This window comes from Caretta caretta, chromosome 1 (assembly GCF_965140235.1).
Source record: "Caretta caretta isolate rCarCar2 chromosome 1, rCarCar1.hap1, whole genome shotgun sequence".
Classification (NCBI taxonomy): domain Eukaryota; kingdom Metazoa; phylum Chordata; order Testudines; family Cheloniidae; genus Caretta; species Caretta caretta.
In genome coordinates, this window is record NC_134206.1 from 62678157 (window position 1) to 62691535 (window position 13379).

The window sequence follows — 13379 nt, forward strand, 5'->3', positions numbered from 1 at the left end:
TTTTTGTAGTGTTCCTTCTAGTGCTCTTTGATGGATTTGTTATCTTTAAGAAGGGTACAACCATCTTCGGATCTCAGAGGTGTGAGGCTACATGAGCTTGGTCTTTGTCTCACAAAGAAGCTCCACATATTATGTCTATCAGCGAATGTTTGGATTTCTTTTGCTTTGTCCTCCTACCAATTGTTTTTGATTTCTCAGATCCTCCTTTGAACTTCAGCTTTGAGCTGATGGAAAGAGCTCTGCCTCTGACTGGATAGTAGTTGGTTTTGCGAGTCGCAGAAAGCTTTTCTCTTCTGATCCAAAAGGATATTTCCTGTGATATATTAGTGGGATGGAAAAGTGTTATCACCATCATGTAATCTCAACATTGTCGTCATCAAACCAGTCCTGATGGCAGCGAGTAGCAAGGCCAATGGATTCCTTGCAAACCTCATGGATGGTCTGTTTTAGGGCTTCCCAGTCTTTCGACACTTGTGTTGTCATTTTCTGGTGTGCACATGGCCAGTTTTTCACTGAGGAGTGTTTGGAAGTTCTCCTAGTGCACTGAGGTTTGAAGTCTTTGGACGTTGTATTGCTGTCTGTGTGATTTGGATTGCTTTTTATGTTTTGGTGTAATCCTGATGGACATGACTGACGTCACCAGACAGTGGTCAGTCCAGCAACCATCGGCTTCTCTCCTGATGCGGGTGATTTGGACATCTCTTAGATCCTATGTTCTTACAGTGATATAGTCTAGGAGGTGCCACTGTTTTGAGTGGGGGTGTTGCCAAGTTGTTTTGTACTTGTTTCTTTGTCTGAAGACTGTGTTTGTGATCACAAGGTCATGCTCCATACATTTGCTGAGTAGAAGGATGCCATTGGAATTGGTCTTTCCCACTCCTTCTTTCCCAATGGCATTACTCCATATGTTAGAATCTCAGCCAACTCTTGCGTTAAAGTCCCCTAGGAGGATTATCTTATCTGTTTTTGGAATGGATGGCAAAATTTTATCAAGGTCATAGATTTTATCAAAATTTTATCAAGGTCATAGATCTTTAAACTATATACAATTAAAAATCATATAGAAATCCTCTGGTATAATAACACTTCTTCTCTGCACATCCTTTGGTTCCTTGATTAATTTTGTTCTCAAAATCTCGATTTTGTGCCAAGTGTTCAGCTCTTCCCTCTTTTTACCCTTCCCTATTGCTATTAGTTTTACGCCCTCCTCGCTGTTCTAGCAAGCCTGTTCCTGAGAAGATTGGTTCCACTTCTAATGAGGTGGAGGCCATCCAAATTATAAAGCCTGCTCTCCCCACAGAATGTGGACCAATATTCCACAAAACCTAAACCCTACACCCTATGTCATTTACCTGGAGGTTCACTTCCAGCAGTTCACTTCCAGAATCTTCTGCCCTCTGCCATCCTTCCCTCGTGGGACAGGAAGGATCTCAGAGAACATTGCTTGGACATTCTTTGTTTTCAGCATGCTTCTGAGTTTCCTGGAGTCATCTATTATCTGTGAGATATCCCGTGATACAGTGTCATTAGCGCTTACATGAACCATCACCATATGAACCATGTCAACACTAATGTGGCAATCAGGGAGAAATGTCACAGGCCCCTAGGAAAGGAATCACCAGTTCTAGAAATATGTGGCAGTTGGAGGCAGCTAGGAGCCATCAGACCAGAAGAAAGCTGTTGCCAGAAATTCAAATGACAATGTTGGGATCCTCAGACTTACAACACAATTCGTTCCTCAGAACTGCATGGTAAATCAAAATGTTGTACGTCGAAACCACTTTTCCAGTAGGAATCAATGGTATAAAGGGGGGGGATTGGTTCCTGAACCAAGGCTTGATACACTATTTTCACCACAGTAACCCAGATTTTTGTACTAACTGAATTATAGATGACGAATGTAGCAACATCAATTTATTTATTTGGTAAATAGCATTCAAATAAACATATAAAATCACATATGCTTTGACTTTCCATTTCCAGAATTTTTTGGGGCTTCCCCGAGGGCTGGGGCCCTTGCAGATGCTTATCTGATTGGTTTCCACAGCCGGGGTAGCTTGTTGCCGGGGCGCCTTGCCGCTTGTTGTTGATTGGCTCCCAGCCCCGGGCTCGGCCAATCAGAAAGCTTGACCAGAGAAATCAGTGATTGATGGGGCTCAGCATGTGATGTGTGCTGTTCTCCCTGCCCGCTTTCATCTTAAGGGCGAAACAGGCTATCAATTGAAAAGCGTCGTAAGGATTCCCCGTAATTGCTTCCCTATAACGGGCTGGGGTTGCTGCTACTGCTGCCCAGGAAGGGTAAAAAAGGTCCTGATGCTGCAGCAGGCTGAAAGTGCCTTACTGCCACTGGAATTCTGAAGGCCCAGTAACTGCCTGTTGTTTGTTTGTCCATAAGAGCCTATATGGCCACTGACTCCTGTTAGACAGGATGCATAGGGTGGTAGAAAGAAAGAACCGAGAAAGAATATTCCTTCTGTCCTGCTCTGTATTCCTTGTAGGATCCCTTTACACTGCAGAAACAAACAAACCTCCCCACAACATGTTACTACTACATGGCTATGTGTCCCAGTTAGGAATCTCGATTAGTCTGGGGCGCTAGGAGAAAGCTGAATATGTATATAAGTATAGATAGTAGAAATGATGGGCCTCCAGCAAAATAGTTGCGGGATCTATCCGAATAAAGGTGTCAAATTAGACTTGTGGCTGTTTTGTTTTGTTTGTTTGTTTTTTGTACCAGATATGATGGTGTTCACATTTTTTTCCCAATTTTTTCCCCCAGTATAGTAGAAGCAACACTGGCTCTCTATTTTGGTTATACAATTTCTGTGTTTTGTGACCCAAAACTGGTAAGATCCAGCAGGATTCAGATGCTGGATCTGAATTTCTGTGGTACTATTACACTGGGGTCTGGATTTTTAAGGTGCAGTAGCAGCTAAATATGTTCTCTGTTTAGGCAATAAAATGTGGGCTGTTAGGACCAAAACCTGGCTGAATATAGGAGAATCCACATGTTAGCACTGGATTTTTTTGACACTGTTTTATTGAATGAATTAGCATCCAGGTTTCTTTGGTGCAATCTGAGCAGCTATCTTGTTCTTTATTTAGCCAGTGGCATTTGGGAGACTGGTTCCAACTTGCAGGAATCTGGCAGAATTTGTGTGTTGGATCTAGGTTTTTCCAGCTCTGTTGCACTGGGATGTATTGGAATCCAGATTTTTTTGTTAGAATAGGAGCAGCTAAACTTGTTCTCTACTAAAGCAGTGAAATTTGTGAAGCAGGTTCCCAAAATGTTCTGGATCCAGCACATTTCTGATGCCAGACCTGAATATTTGAAGTGCTGTTGTGCAAGGTGCATAGGATCCAGATTTTATTGGTTTTGTTTTCTATTTTGTTTAAGAAGAGTGTCTACATTTGTTCTTTCTTCAGGCAGTAAAATTAGGAGGGTTGGAGCCAAACATCTGCTGGATCTATCAGGACCCAGGTATTGGATCTCGGGTACTGCAACACTGTTGAGCCACAATTTGTCAGGGGCCAGGTTTTTTTGATGCAGTAGGAAAAGTTAGACGTGTTCTCCAGTTAGGTAGTGTAATTTGCGGCATTGGGGTCAACAAGTGAAAGGGATCTAGATTTTACCTAACCCATACTTTAGATATTTCAGATATGTTAATTCAAAGAGAGCTGAGGCTGCACAAACTGTCACCCAGCTGGGCCATTAGAATGAGAGCAGAAAAGCTTTCTATCTGTCCCTGAACTCCAGTTCCCAGTTACCTTTTGTGCCCTTGTCACTCAAATGATCAGCTTGAACTCCAAGTGGAGTAGACAGGTTTCAGAGGAGTAGTGGAGTAGAGGTGATTGGGTGAATGAGGAAGGGGAAGTGCTCCTGCACCTGTCAGAGCAGGGAGGAGCTGATTTGGGGTGGTCTTATAAGAAATTGAAACCAACTGACTGTAACTCAGCAGTTTTTTCTTTCATTTCCTGGTTCCTTGTCAAAAGTCCCTGGCTACGCGGGATTTACAGCCTTCTTTGACAAGACAGGACACCCTTCGAGACTATGTATGGGGCAACAAGATGGGAAAAAGACAGCAGGCACAGGGTGGCTGCTACCTCCACCACCTCCTATTCTAGGGGTTATCAGGAGTGGGAGAACTCTGGGCTGACAGAGGGAGCTGGAAATCCTAGGGGGGACCTGACTTCTGCAGAAAAATTGGGGTGCCAAAAACCAACCTTGCAACAGGAGCAGCAGTAAGTAGCAACCAGTCTAGCCAAGTTTGTATGTATTTACAAAATAATATTGTGAGTATTAAGTGCCAGTGTTTCACCAGACTCAGTGTGTGTATTTATATAAAGGATGTGAGTACAGAGGAAATTTTTTTGAAAGAGTTTAAGGTCAGACTTTCAAAATGCTTGGCCCTTAACTTTTTTCTGAGAATCTGACCACTTATTTGTGCCTAAATGAGAGCTGAGCTCTTATGAAGACTCTGGAGATATGATTCAGAGATAATATTGCTGTGTGACCATGCACATGTACTTAATATGTTCATGTAAAAAACATAGGCTTTGTGTGCGTGCATTAGGTGCAGTGGGCTTACAGAATTTGGTGTGTATCTCTATTACCATCTGTTTCTAAGCAGATGGTATTACGTACATTGTGAATACGTGTATGGACTCTTAATTAGAGAAGGTCTTGAACCAGAATGTCAAAGCCAATTCTGATAATCTTTTTCACCTAAATTTAATCACAGGAGATGGATTAAAAACTGCCAGATCCAAAAAATCAACTTTGGTTCTGAGCTAGAACTGATTTCCTTATGCAGTTTGGATGCAACCCATGATGGCAGGAATTGAAGACTAGTTTGTAAATGCTTAACCCTGACAAATGTAAAGCCAAAGCCTTAACCCTGAGCTGTAGTTTTAAAACTAACTGGGTTCCAGCCATCTCTAATTTTAACTTTTAGTTATTGTAACTAGATATTCTGCAGGCTGTATGCTCTGTGTATGCATATGCACCTCCTATATGTATGCTTAGCTGGGCAAAACTATTAATTACTTACATTTTTTTTCACCCAAATTTAATTATTTTTTGTTTCCAAGTTATTTCTACACTGAACACTGTTAATGATAATGTTAACTATTCTGTTGATCTTGCTGTTTTTCTTTTCTTTCAAAGTGCAGCTCGTTTAAATTAGTCCTGCTCACTAGAAGCTGTTTCAGTTTCCTTTCTTTCTTTTACTGAATCTCAAGGAGGGAAAAGGGTGGAGCTAACATGAGACAACTGTGGGACAAAAGATCATAAACACTAGTTGGAAGTTTCACTTTTTATTTTAATTTAATTCTCTAATGTTGAATGCTTGAACATCTAACAAGTTGTAAAATGATCTACTCTTCGTATGTATGGGCTATTTAGTTCTGGATAACTTCACATAAGTTTTCTTCTGTTTGGGAAGATAATCATGCAGTCATGAATCTGATTAACTTCCTGCCTCTTCCAAAATTAGAAACAGGTAAGACAAAGACAGTTTGTGCCACCTTTTTTATTCTTTCTCTATTCTGGGGCTATCCAGGGATCAATTCAGCCTCTAGCATAAATTAGAATAGCCCCAAGGCTGCTCTAATTAACACACAGATAACTATGAGCTCAGGGGATTTTTCTGGCAGCTGGGAATAGCTAGAATGCAGAGGCATTCTGGCCACCTCCTTTTCTTTGCATGACAGGAACACTCTTTACACCTGGAACATTGGGAAATCCTCTGACTGTCTTTCTAGCTCTGTACTATTAAGGAATTTGAAGAACAATCAGACCAAAGTAAAATCTGAAACTCTTTCAAACTGTTTCTGTTCCATCAGGATGCCTGACAATGAGAGGGAATCATCTGTCAGGAACTTAGCCAGCAATAGCATCTGTTCAAATTCAATTTGGAAATGAAACTCAAATGCCTGGACAAAACCCTATAGAATATCTTTGAAAGCCAAAATAGGGAAACAATGAATCAACAGGGTGACAAGAGCTTGAAAACACCTACTACTTGCTACAGTCAGTTTGTGCTTATTGGGTTGCTTGACTTCAAGTCTGTAACATGCTGTGAGGTTACATTTACTTGTAAAAGTTGATTTCCAAATTGCATGTGTTCAGAACAAACCTGAAAAAAAAGCTTATCCTGAAAAAATAAATCTGCAAAAGGTAGAAAATGAAAGTGTAGTCAAGCGACTAAGAAAGAAAAAGGTTGTGATGGCCCCTCTTGTTCAGCAACCAGCCTTGACTCTTTTTTTTTTATATCTGACCTTGTGTAAAAATAGTTTCCAATAAAATCCACCTTCCTAAAAAACAAACCTGCTATCATAAAATCCAAGGAGATGACATTGTACAAATGAAAACAAACATCCCTTGCCATGTTGGATGAAAAGAGAAAGGACACAGTGGAACACTTGTTTACAGAACACTTATACTTTGCATTTACAGTTTTTTTCAGTCTTTATGCTCAATTAAAAAAAATCCATACAATCTGTTACTAATAGAAATCTACTTAGACAAATGGAAAATAAAACTGCAGTCTTTGTGCAATCAGATTTTAAAGGCCTGAAAATGAGTCCATTAAACTGGAGGCAAGAGGCTCTTCAAAACATTCCTGTAGACAACTGTCCTCTGTAATTGCAAGATGGTATTCAGTGAGTTCCAGAATCCTCTGAATTACACAGGTTGTTTAGGGCCTAATTCTCTACTCTATTCACAAGAAGAAAAGGAGTACTTGTGGCACCTTAGAGACTAACCAATTTATTTGAGCATAAGCTTTTGTGAGCTACAGCTCACTTCATCGGATGCATACTGTGGAAACTGCAGAAGACATTATATACACAGAGACCATGAAACAATACCTCCTCCCACCCCACTCTCCTGCTGGTAATAGCTTATCTAAAGTGATCACTCTCCTTACAATGTGTATGATAATCAAGTTGGGCCATTTCCAGCACAAATCCAGGTTTTCTCACCCTCTGCCCCCCCCACACAAACTCACTGTCCTGCTGGTAATAGCCCATCCAAAGTGACCACTCTCTCCAGCAGGAGAGTGAGTTTGTGTGGGGGTGGGGTGGGGTGTGAGAGAACCTGGATTTGTGCTGGAAATGGCCCACCTTGATTTTCATACACATTGTGAGGAGAGTGGTCACTTTAGATAAGCTATTACCAGCAGGAGAGTGGGGTGGGAGGAGGTATTGTTTCATGGTCTCTGTGTATATAATGTCTTCTGCAGCTTCCACAGTATGCATCCGATGAAGTGAGCTGTAGCTCACAAAAGCTTATGCTCAAATAAATTGGTTAGTCTCTAAGGTGCCACAAGTACTCCTTTTCTTTTTGCGAATACAGACTAACACGGCTGCTACTCTGAAATCTATACACAAGTAAATCTCCCATCACTACACCTTTCAGGATCGCACTCATTCATACAGGGTTGTCACCTTTCTAATTGTTGGTAACCGGACCCTTGAGGTCCTGCCCCTGTTCTGCTTCTTCCCCCGCAAGGCCCTGCCCCCATTGCTTGCTCCTCTCCCACCCCCTTCTCATGGTTGCTTGCTGGATTGTCTCAAAGAGCCTGCCTGTAGGTAGGAGACAACCCTGGCTCAACAGGGGCTGGTGTGGATTAATGAATGAGGGCCCTGCCCTGCAGTAACCGGACTTTTAGTTCAGATGCCATTTAAGGTTGCCAGTTCCCCTTTGGACTGGACTTTCTGGCCAAAAACCGGGAACACAGCAACCCTAATTATGGCACCCAACACAGAAGCCAAAAACCAGACTGTCTGGGTAAAACCTGGCCAGACGGCAACCCTACACTCCGTCATTATTGGCTAGTGAGTCATCTAATCCATCCCCATGTATCAGTTTCCCCAGGGAAGTGTGGAGATAAATATTTCCTTTCACTGTTGGCATTCAGATGACATCTACTGAACAGCAGAGAGCAGTTCACCATGATTTCATTTTAAGGTAACTCTCCCCTAATCTTAAACTGTGTGATAGTATAGTACAGTGATTCTCAAACTAGGGCCGCCGCTTGTTCAGGGAAAGCCCCTGGCGGGCCAGGCCGGTTTGTTTACCTGCTGCATCCACAGGTTCGGCCGATTGTGGCTCCCACTGGCCGCGGTCCCCCACTGCAGGCCAATGGGGGCTGCAGGAACAGCAGCCAGCACATCCCTTGGCCCGCGCTGCTTCCCACAGCTCCCATTGGCCTGGAGCGGCGAACTGCGGCTAGTGGGAGCTGCGATTGGCCAAACCTGTGGACGCAGCAGGTAAACAAACCAGCCCGGCCCGCCAGGGGCTTTCCCTGAACAAGCGGCGGCTCTAGTTTGAGAACCACTGGTCCAGTGGACCACCAAGCATGGTTTGTCCAAAGATGGTCCTGAACCAAACCTTGGGATCTAAGCGCCCCTCGACACACCCAAAAGTTCAATTCTGGATCCCAGGTTTATGGCTTGGACCATAATCTCCAAATTTGGTAGCTCACCTCTAAACTTTAGTGACTGTGGTGTATTGAAAAATGTCTTAAAATTAGAAGCGATCACTTTAGATTCTCAGGGTTTTTCCTGGCCCTGCTTGCAGGCTAGAGGTTTCCGTAAGGAAGCATGCAATCTCAGTCTTTCTACAGTCAAGGTGCAAAGAGTCAGCCAAAAGCAAGGTTGGGGAGTTGTGCATCTCTGCCTTAGGATCCAGCTTGCTTGGTCGTTCATTCCTCCCCCTTTGGTTCTTGTGTGTTTAAGTTGCAACCTTCCAGTAAGTGTATTTTAGATGACCTCATTTCTCTGTATAGTGTGAACATAGCTGTGAGTCAGAGTTATACAGCTGAAAAGTGTATTCAGTGCCAATGTTAAGACCACAACTCTTGTTGCTGCCCCTCATGCTTTTTTTTCTCCTCTCCTCTCTGTTTCCTCACCTTCTGATCTCTTTTCCTATGTAAAAGGCTTCTCCACTCAGGGCTGAATCCTGTAGTTCTTTCTTAGGCCTCACTCAGGCAAGACACCCTAGTGACTTGGTACAAGGGCACTGCCTACCCCAAATCCTAAAAAGTTCATGCAGGAGCTAATTAACCCTGTCGTACTAGAGGGAGCAGGGGAAATATAAAGAGCTAATGAGACAGCTGGGTGTGAGTTGGAGCCCTGCCCACTGGTTTGTATGACTGTGGAGATTATTTGTAGTTGCCACCTTTATTTTGCTACTGCTGTTTTGTTTGGAAACTCTAGAACAGGGGTGGCCAAACTTACTGATCCTCCAAGTCACATACGACAATCTTCAGAAGTTCAAGAGCTGGGCACACCTGCCAGGGCTCAGCGCTTCTGCCCTGTGGCATGGTGGTGGGGCTAAGGGCTTCAGCCCCATGCGAGGCTCCTGCTGAGGCTTGGGGCTTCATTAAGAGTGCAGCTGAAACCCTGAGCTCCAGCAGGCACCTTCAGTGGGGCTGAAGTTCTGAGCCCTGGCAGGTGTCTCCAGTGGGGCTAAGGCAGAAGACCCAAGCTCCCACATAGTGTGGTAGGTGGAAAATGGGACCGGGGGGGGGGGGGGAGTTTAACTGTAAAAGAGCAGCATGTGGCTCACGAGCCGCAGTTTGGCCACCCCTGCTCTAGATGTTCCCATAAAGGGGTTCCTGGAGAAGAGACAGTGAGTGACTGTCTGTCTTTTTTTTTATTTTGGGGCTGGGAAATCTGTGCCTCAGCAAACAACCCTCTTAGTGAAAACTCCCATTGAAATAAATTAAGACTGCAGGATTTGTCCAATGATGACGGGAGAAATTGATGAGACCCAAACCTGTAAATGGATCTATGCTGCTGGACACTTGCACCCACACAGAGCCTTGTTAACATCAGTGTGTCTGTGTACACATATCTGTTGTAAGGATTTGGACCTAGCACTGTAATTTTCAGTTATCCATTGCAACTAGCTCCATTTAATGGGAAACAGACAGCTACCGGGCAGTTGTTTACTGCTAGCATGGACCCACTTTGGGAAAATGTCTGATTTGGCAGGTTGGTGACAGCTTCATGTGTGGCTGGTGTCCACCAATGCAGCCATGTATATGTTCCTTAGGAAGTGGGATATTCTTAAACAGTGCCTGACAATTGAATGCTAAGTCCATCTGTGAGTATCCTTGAAGGTGATGATACAACTCTCCTTGACAGTGTGATCCTTTAAGTCAACTAGCCTTCGTTTTCCTTCATGCAGTATTTCATGTAAACTTTCTCTGCTGCAGCTTAAGCCCATTTTTCTGCTTCTTTCCACTGACTAATGAGAATAAATCGTTCTTGTCCTCTTTATAGTATTCCTTTTCCATAGCTGTTGATGGTTATAATGTCTCCGTGATAGAATCATAGAATATCAGGGTTGGAAGGGACCTCAGGAGGCTATTGCTCAAATCAGGACCAATCCCCAACTAAATCAGGACCAGTCCCCAACTAAATCAGGTTCTGTAGACTGAACCTGCCCACATCTCTTCTTTTTCCAGGCCTTTAATCATTTGTGATGCTCTCCCTTGGACGCTCATGTTTCTATCTCTTACTGCAAACTGAACATCAGATGAGATCATCTAGTGCCATAGAGAGTGGAATAATTAGCTTGCAGCCATTTATATCGGTGCATATACTGTAGAACTGGACATACTTGCTCTGGAAATAACTGATAACATTTTAAAGAGATGCAAAAGTAACAGTTCCAATTTCATTAGCATGGCTCCGTAAAGGTAGCGACAGGAGAGTGCTCATGCTGCTGCTCGCATTGCCTCTTGCCTGGTAATGTAAGAATTTCCCAGCCAAATGGCAAAAATAACATGCAAAATTATCAATGGGCGCCATCTGGCAAAATAGGACATGTGCAACCAAAACAGTCTTATGTTGTGTAATTTAATCAAAAACTATGCACAAGGAAGCAGTGTGAAGTTTATGAAGGTCCAGGTCCTGCAAGCATTTTAAGTACAACTTCATCAGGACTATTGCATGAATAAAATACATACATAAGAGTATGTACACTTGGTGCAAATCAAACCGGTCATTGCTGGTGTTTTCCTTCTTTACTTCATATCTTCTCTATTTGAAATAGTGTCCCCACTCCCACCCACACAGTCAAATACTCCACTCCCCCTCTCCCAGAATATGTGGAATTTGTCTTCACAAACTCATAAGTTGTTTCTTTTTTTAAAAAGAAAATGCATTGCGGTTTCAGGCACCATACTCAGACCAATATCAAAGAAGTCAATGTTTGCTCAAAAGTAGTCGTAAGCCAAAATGTATTTTCTCTGTTTCTGTGGGGAAAATCTCAGAAAATCCATCAAGGATTTTCAGAGCTTATTAATGGGATCTCTATCGGGGGAGGTGGAGGAGAAACACATCCTCTATAACTCTAAAGAGACATTACAAGGAAAAGTTTAAAAAAAAAATAAAATAGATTTTTCATTAAGCACAAAATAAACAATTAAAAAAAAAAGTATTTTGGAGCCTGAGTAGTAGAAAACATATTTCCTTTTTGTTCCATGCCATTTTTTCATACTCTTTGTACTTCACATTGTGTGCACTATTGATAATTTGAAATCTTCAAAATTAGGACATTTCATTAATTTCCAGCAAGGCAATTAGGATAATTCATTTCCAAATGCAGTTACTGCAGTAGCTCAGATTCTGCTTAAACAGAAAACTGACTAGAATGTTAAATTGCTCTCTTGTAACTAGGGTTCTGAAGGCTTTGCAGGATCAGAGTGTCTGTGAGAGGATATGTCTGACACGTGGTATTGCAAACTGGCTCAAACAGAGTGAAAGAATTCCTTTCATAGAGAGGCAAAAGTAACAGTTAATGCAAAGGTCTCAAGGAAAAGGAAAAACAAATTAGAGTATGGATTTAAGCCCCGATCCTGCAATTTACAGTCTGTGAGTTGATTGCAGTGCCTGTACAGAACCTCATTAAAGAACACCCGTGGTAACTGCAGGACTGGGGACTTAGTCTTTGGTCCTGAGTTTCCACACTGACTGATTTCCAGTAAGCCTTGGGTGTCCAAAGCCACACTTTGGCTGTTCAGCTGGGTCTTCTCTAATGTTAAACAAGTCATTTTCCAACTCGCAATGGTGCACACCTGGAATTTCCTCATCAATGACCTTCCAACCCTACGCTCCTAATGTAGCCTGCATACGTGGAGTAGGTACATGCATAGGGACTTCAGTAAAGGGAGACCAAAAGGGTGTTTACCTCCCCCCTATTTTGATAGTTTAAAATAATCAAAGCACTATATGATAGACTTGAAGGAAACCAAAGCTGGTTTTGTCCCTTTCCTGCTCTGCGTCTGCCTCTCTTCTCCTTATTTTGAAGTTTATTTGGAAACCAGATGAAAGCTTCAATGATATGAAAACCCATTCAGCTTTTAACAGTCTCCTTTTTAACTGCACAGGCTTTTATGGTGCTGTTTACTTCTTTTACCTTGCCCTGATGCATTTGTTGCTGATACATATATTTGAGCCAGTAGGAATGTCAGACTAAGGAAATGATCATCTTTATGGAGATTATGTATGTTTTGGATTTGTTGACCATTCTTTCCATAGATACTTTTTAATATAGGTTTTAAAAAAAAACAAACTGGGGATCTAAAGGAGATGAACCATAATACTCTGAAATTTCAGAGCCTTACCATATGAGAGTACATTTAAAGGCTAATTCCTATCTCTATCTGTATCCGTAACCTTTTATAGGGCTCATCACCATAGTCCCTTTCTTTCTGAAAAACAAAACTATACATAATTTTCTTTGGCAAAGTTTGGAGAGACAATACAGGAAACAAGAAGACGGCTGAAAAAGTTGACAAACTCATGAATAACATCTCAAGAGAAGAAGTAGTCTGAAATCTGGCTAGTAAAAAAAAACCGTCAAAGAGCAGATGACATTCAAGCTTAGTTGGGGGTAGGAAGTCTAAACATTTTTTAATCCAGCCAAATAAGGGAATGCTTGGAGAAGCATACAGTAATATAATCAAGAATAACAAGTTGTGTTAAATAAACAAGGATAAGCTTCGTTAACTTGCCTTAAATTGATCGTTAACTTAAGTGCAATACTTGAACATAACGGCCATACTGGGTCAGATCAAAGGTCCATCTAGCCCAGTATCCTGTCTTCTGACAATGGCCAATGCCAGGTGCCCCAGAGGGAATGAACAGAACAGGAGATCAAATGATCCATCCTCTGTTGCCCATTCCCAGCTTCTGGCAAACAGAGGCTAGGGACACTGTCCCTGCCCATCCTGGCTAATAACCATTGATGAACCTATCTTCCATGAACTTATTTAGTTCTTTTTTTGAACCCTTGTGGTGTGAACTTTTGTCTGCACAACCTTATAACACATCATGTTAGACAGATTTGTGATGGTGCAGTA

At 42.3% G+C, this 13379-nt stretch overlaps 1 protein-coding gene across 3 annotated transcripts in view; it reads left to right on the top strand.

Annotated features, from left to right (window-relative positions):
• Nucleotides 1-3948: 3948 nt before the first annotated feature.
• The window catches only part of EPSTI1 (epithelial stromal interaction 1), an 84003-nt gene continuing 74572 nt past the window's right edge, over nt 3949-13379 (top strand). For 2 of the 3 annotated variants that reach the window (XM_075128677.1, XM_048851160.2), the window contains exon 1: nt 3949-4242. In XM_075128677.1, coding sequence (XP_074984778.1) covers nt 4052-4242 — 191 coding nt within the window. In that variant the 5' untranslated portion in view covers nt 3949-4051. The remainder of the gene's footprint in view (nt 4243-13379) is intronic. The other variant, XM_048851151.2, reaches the window with a different exon arrangement.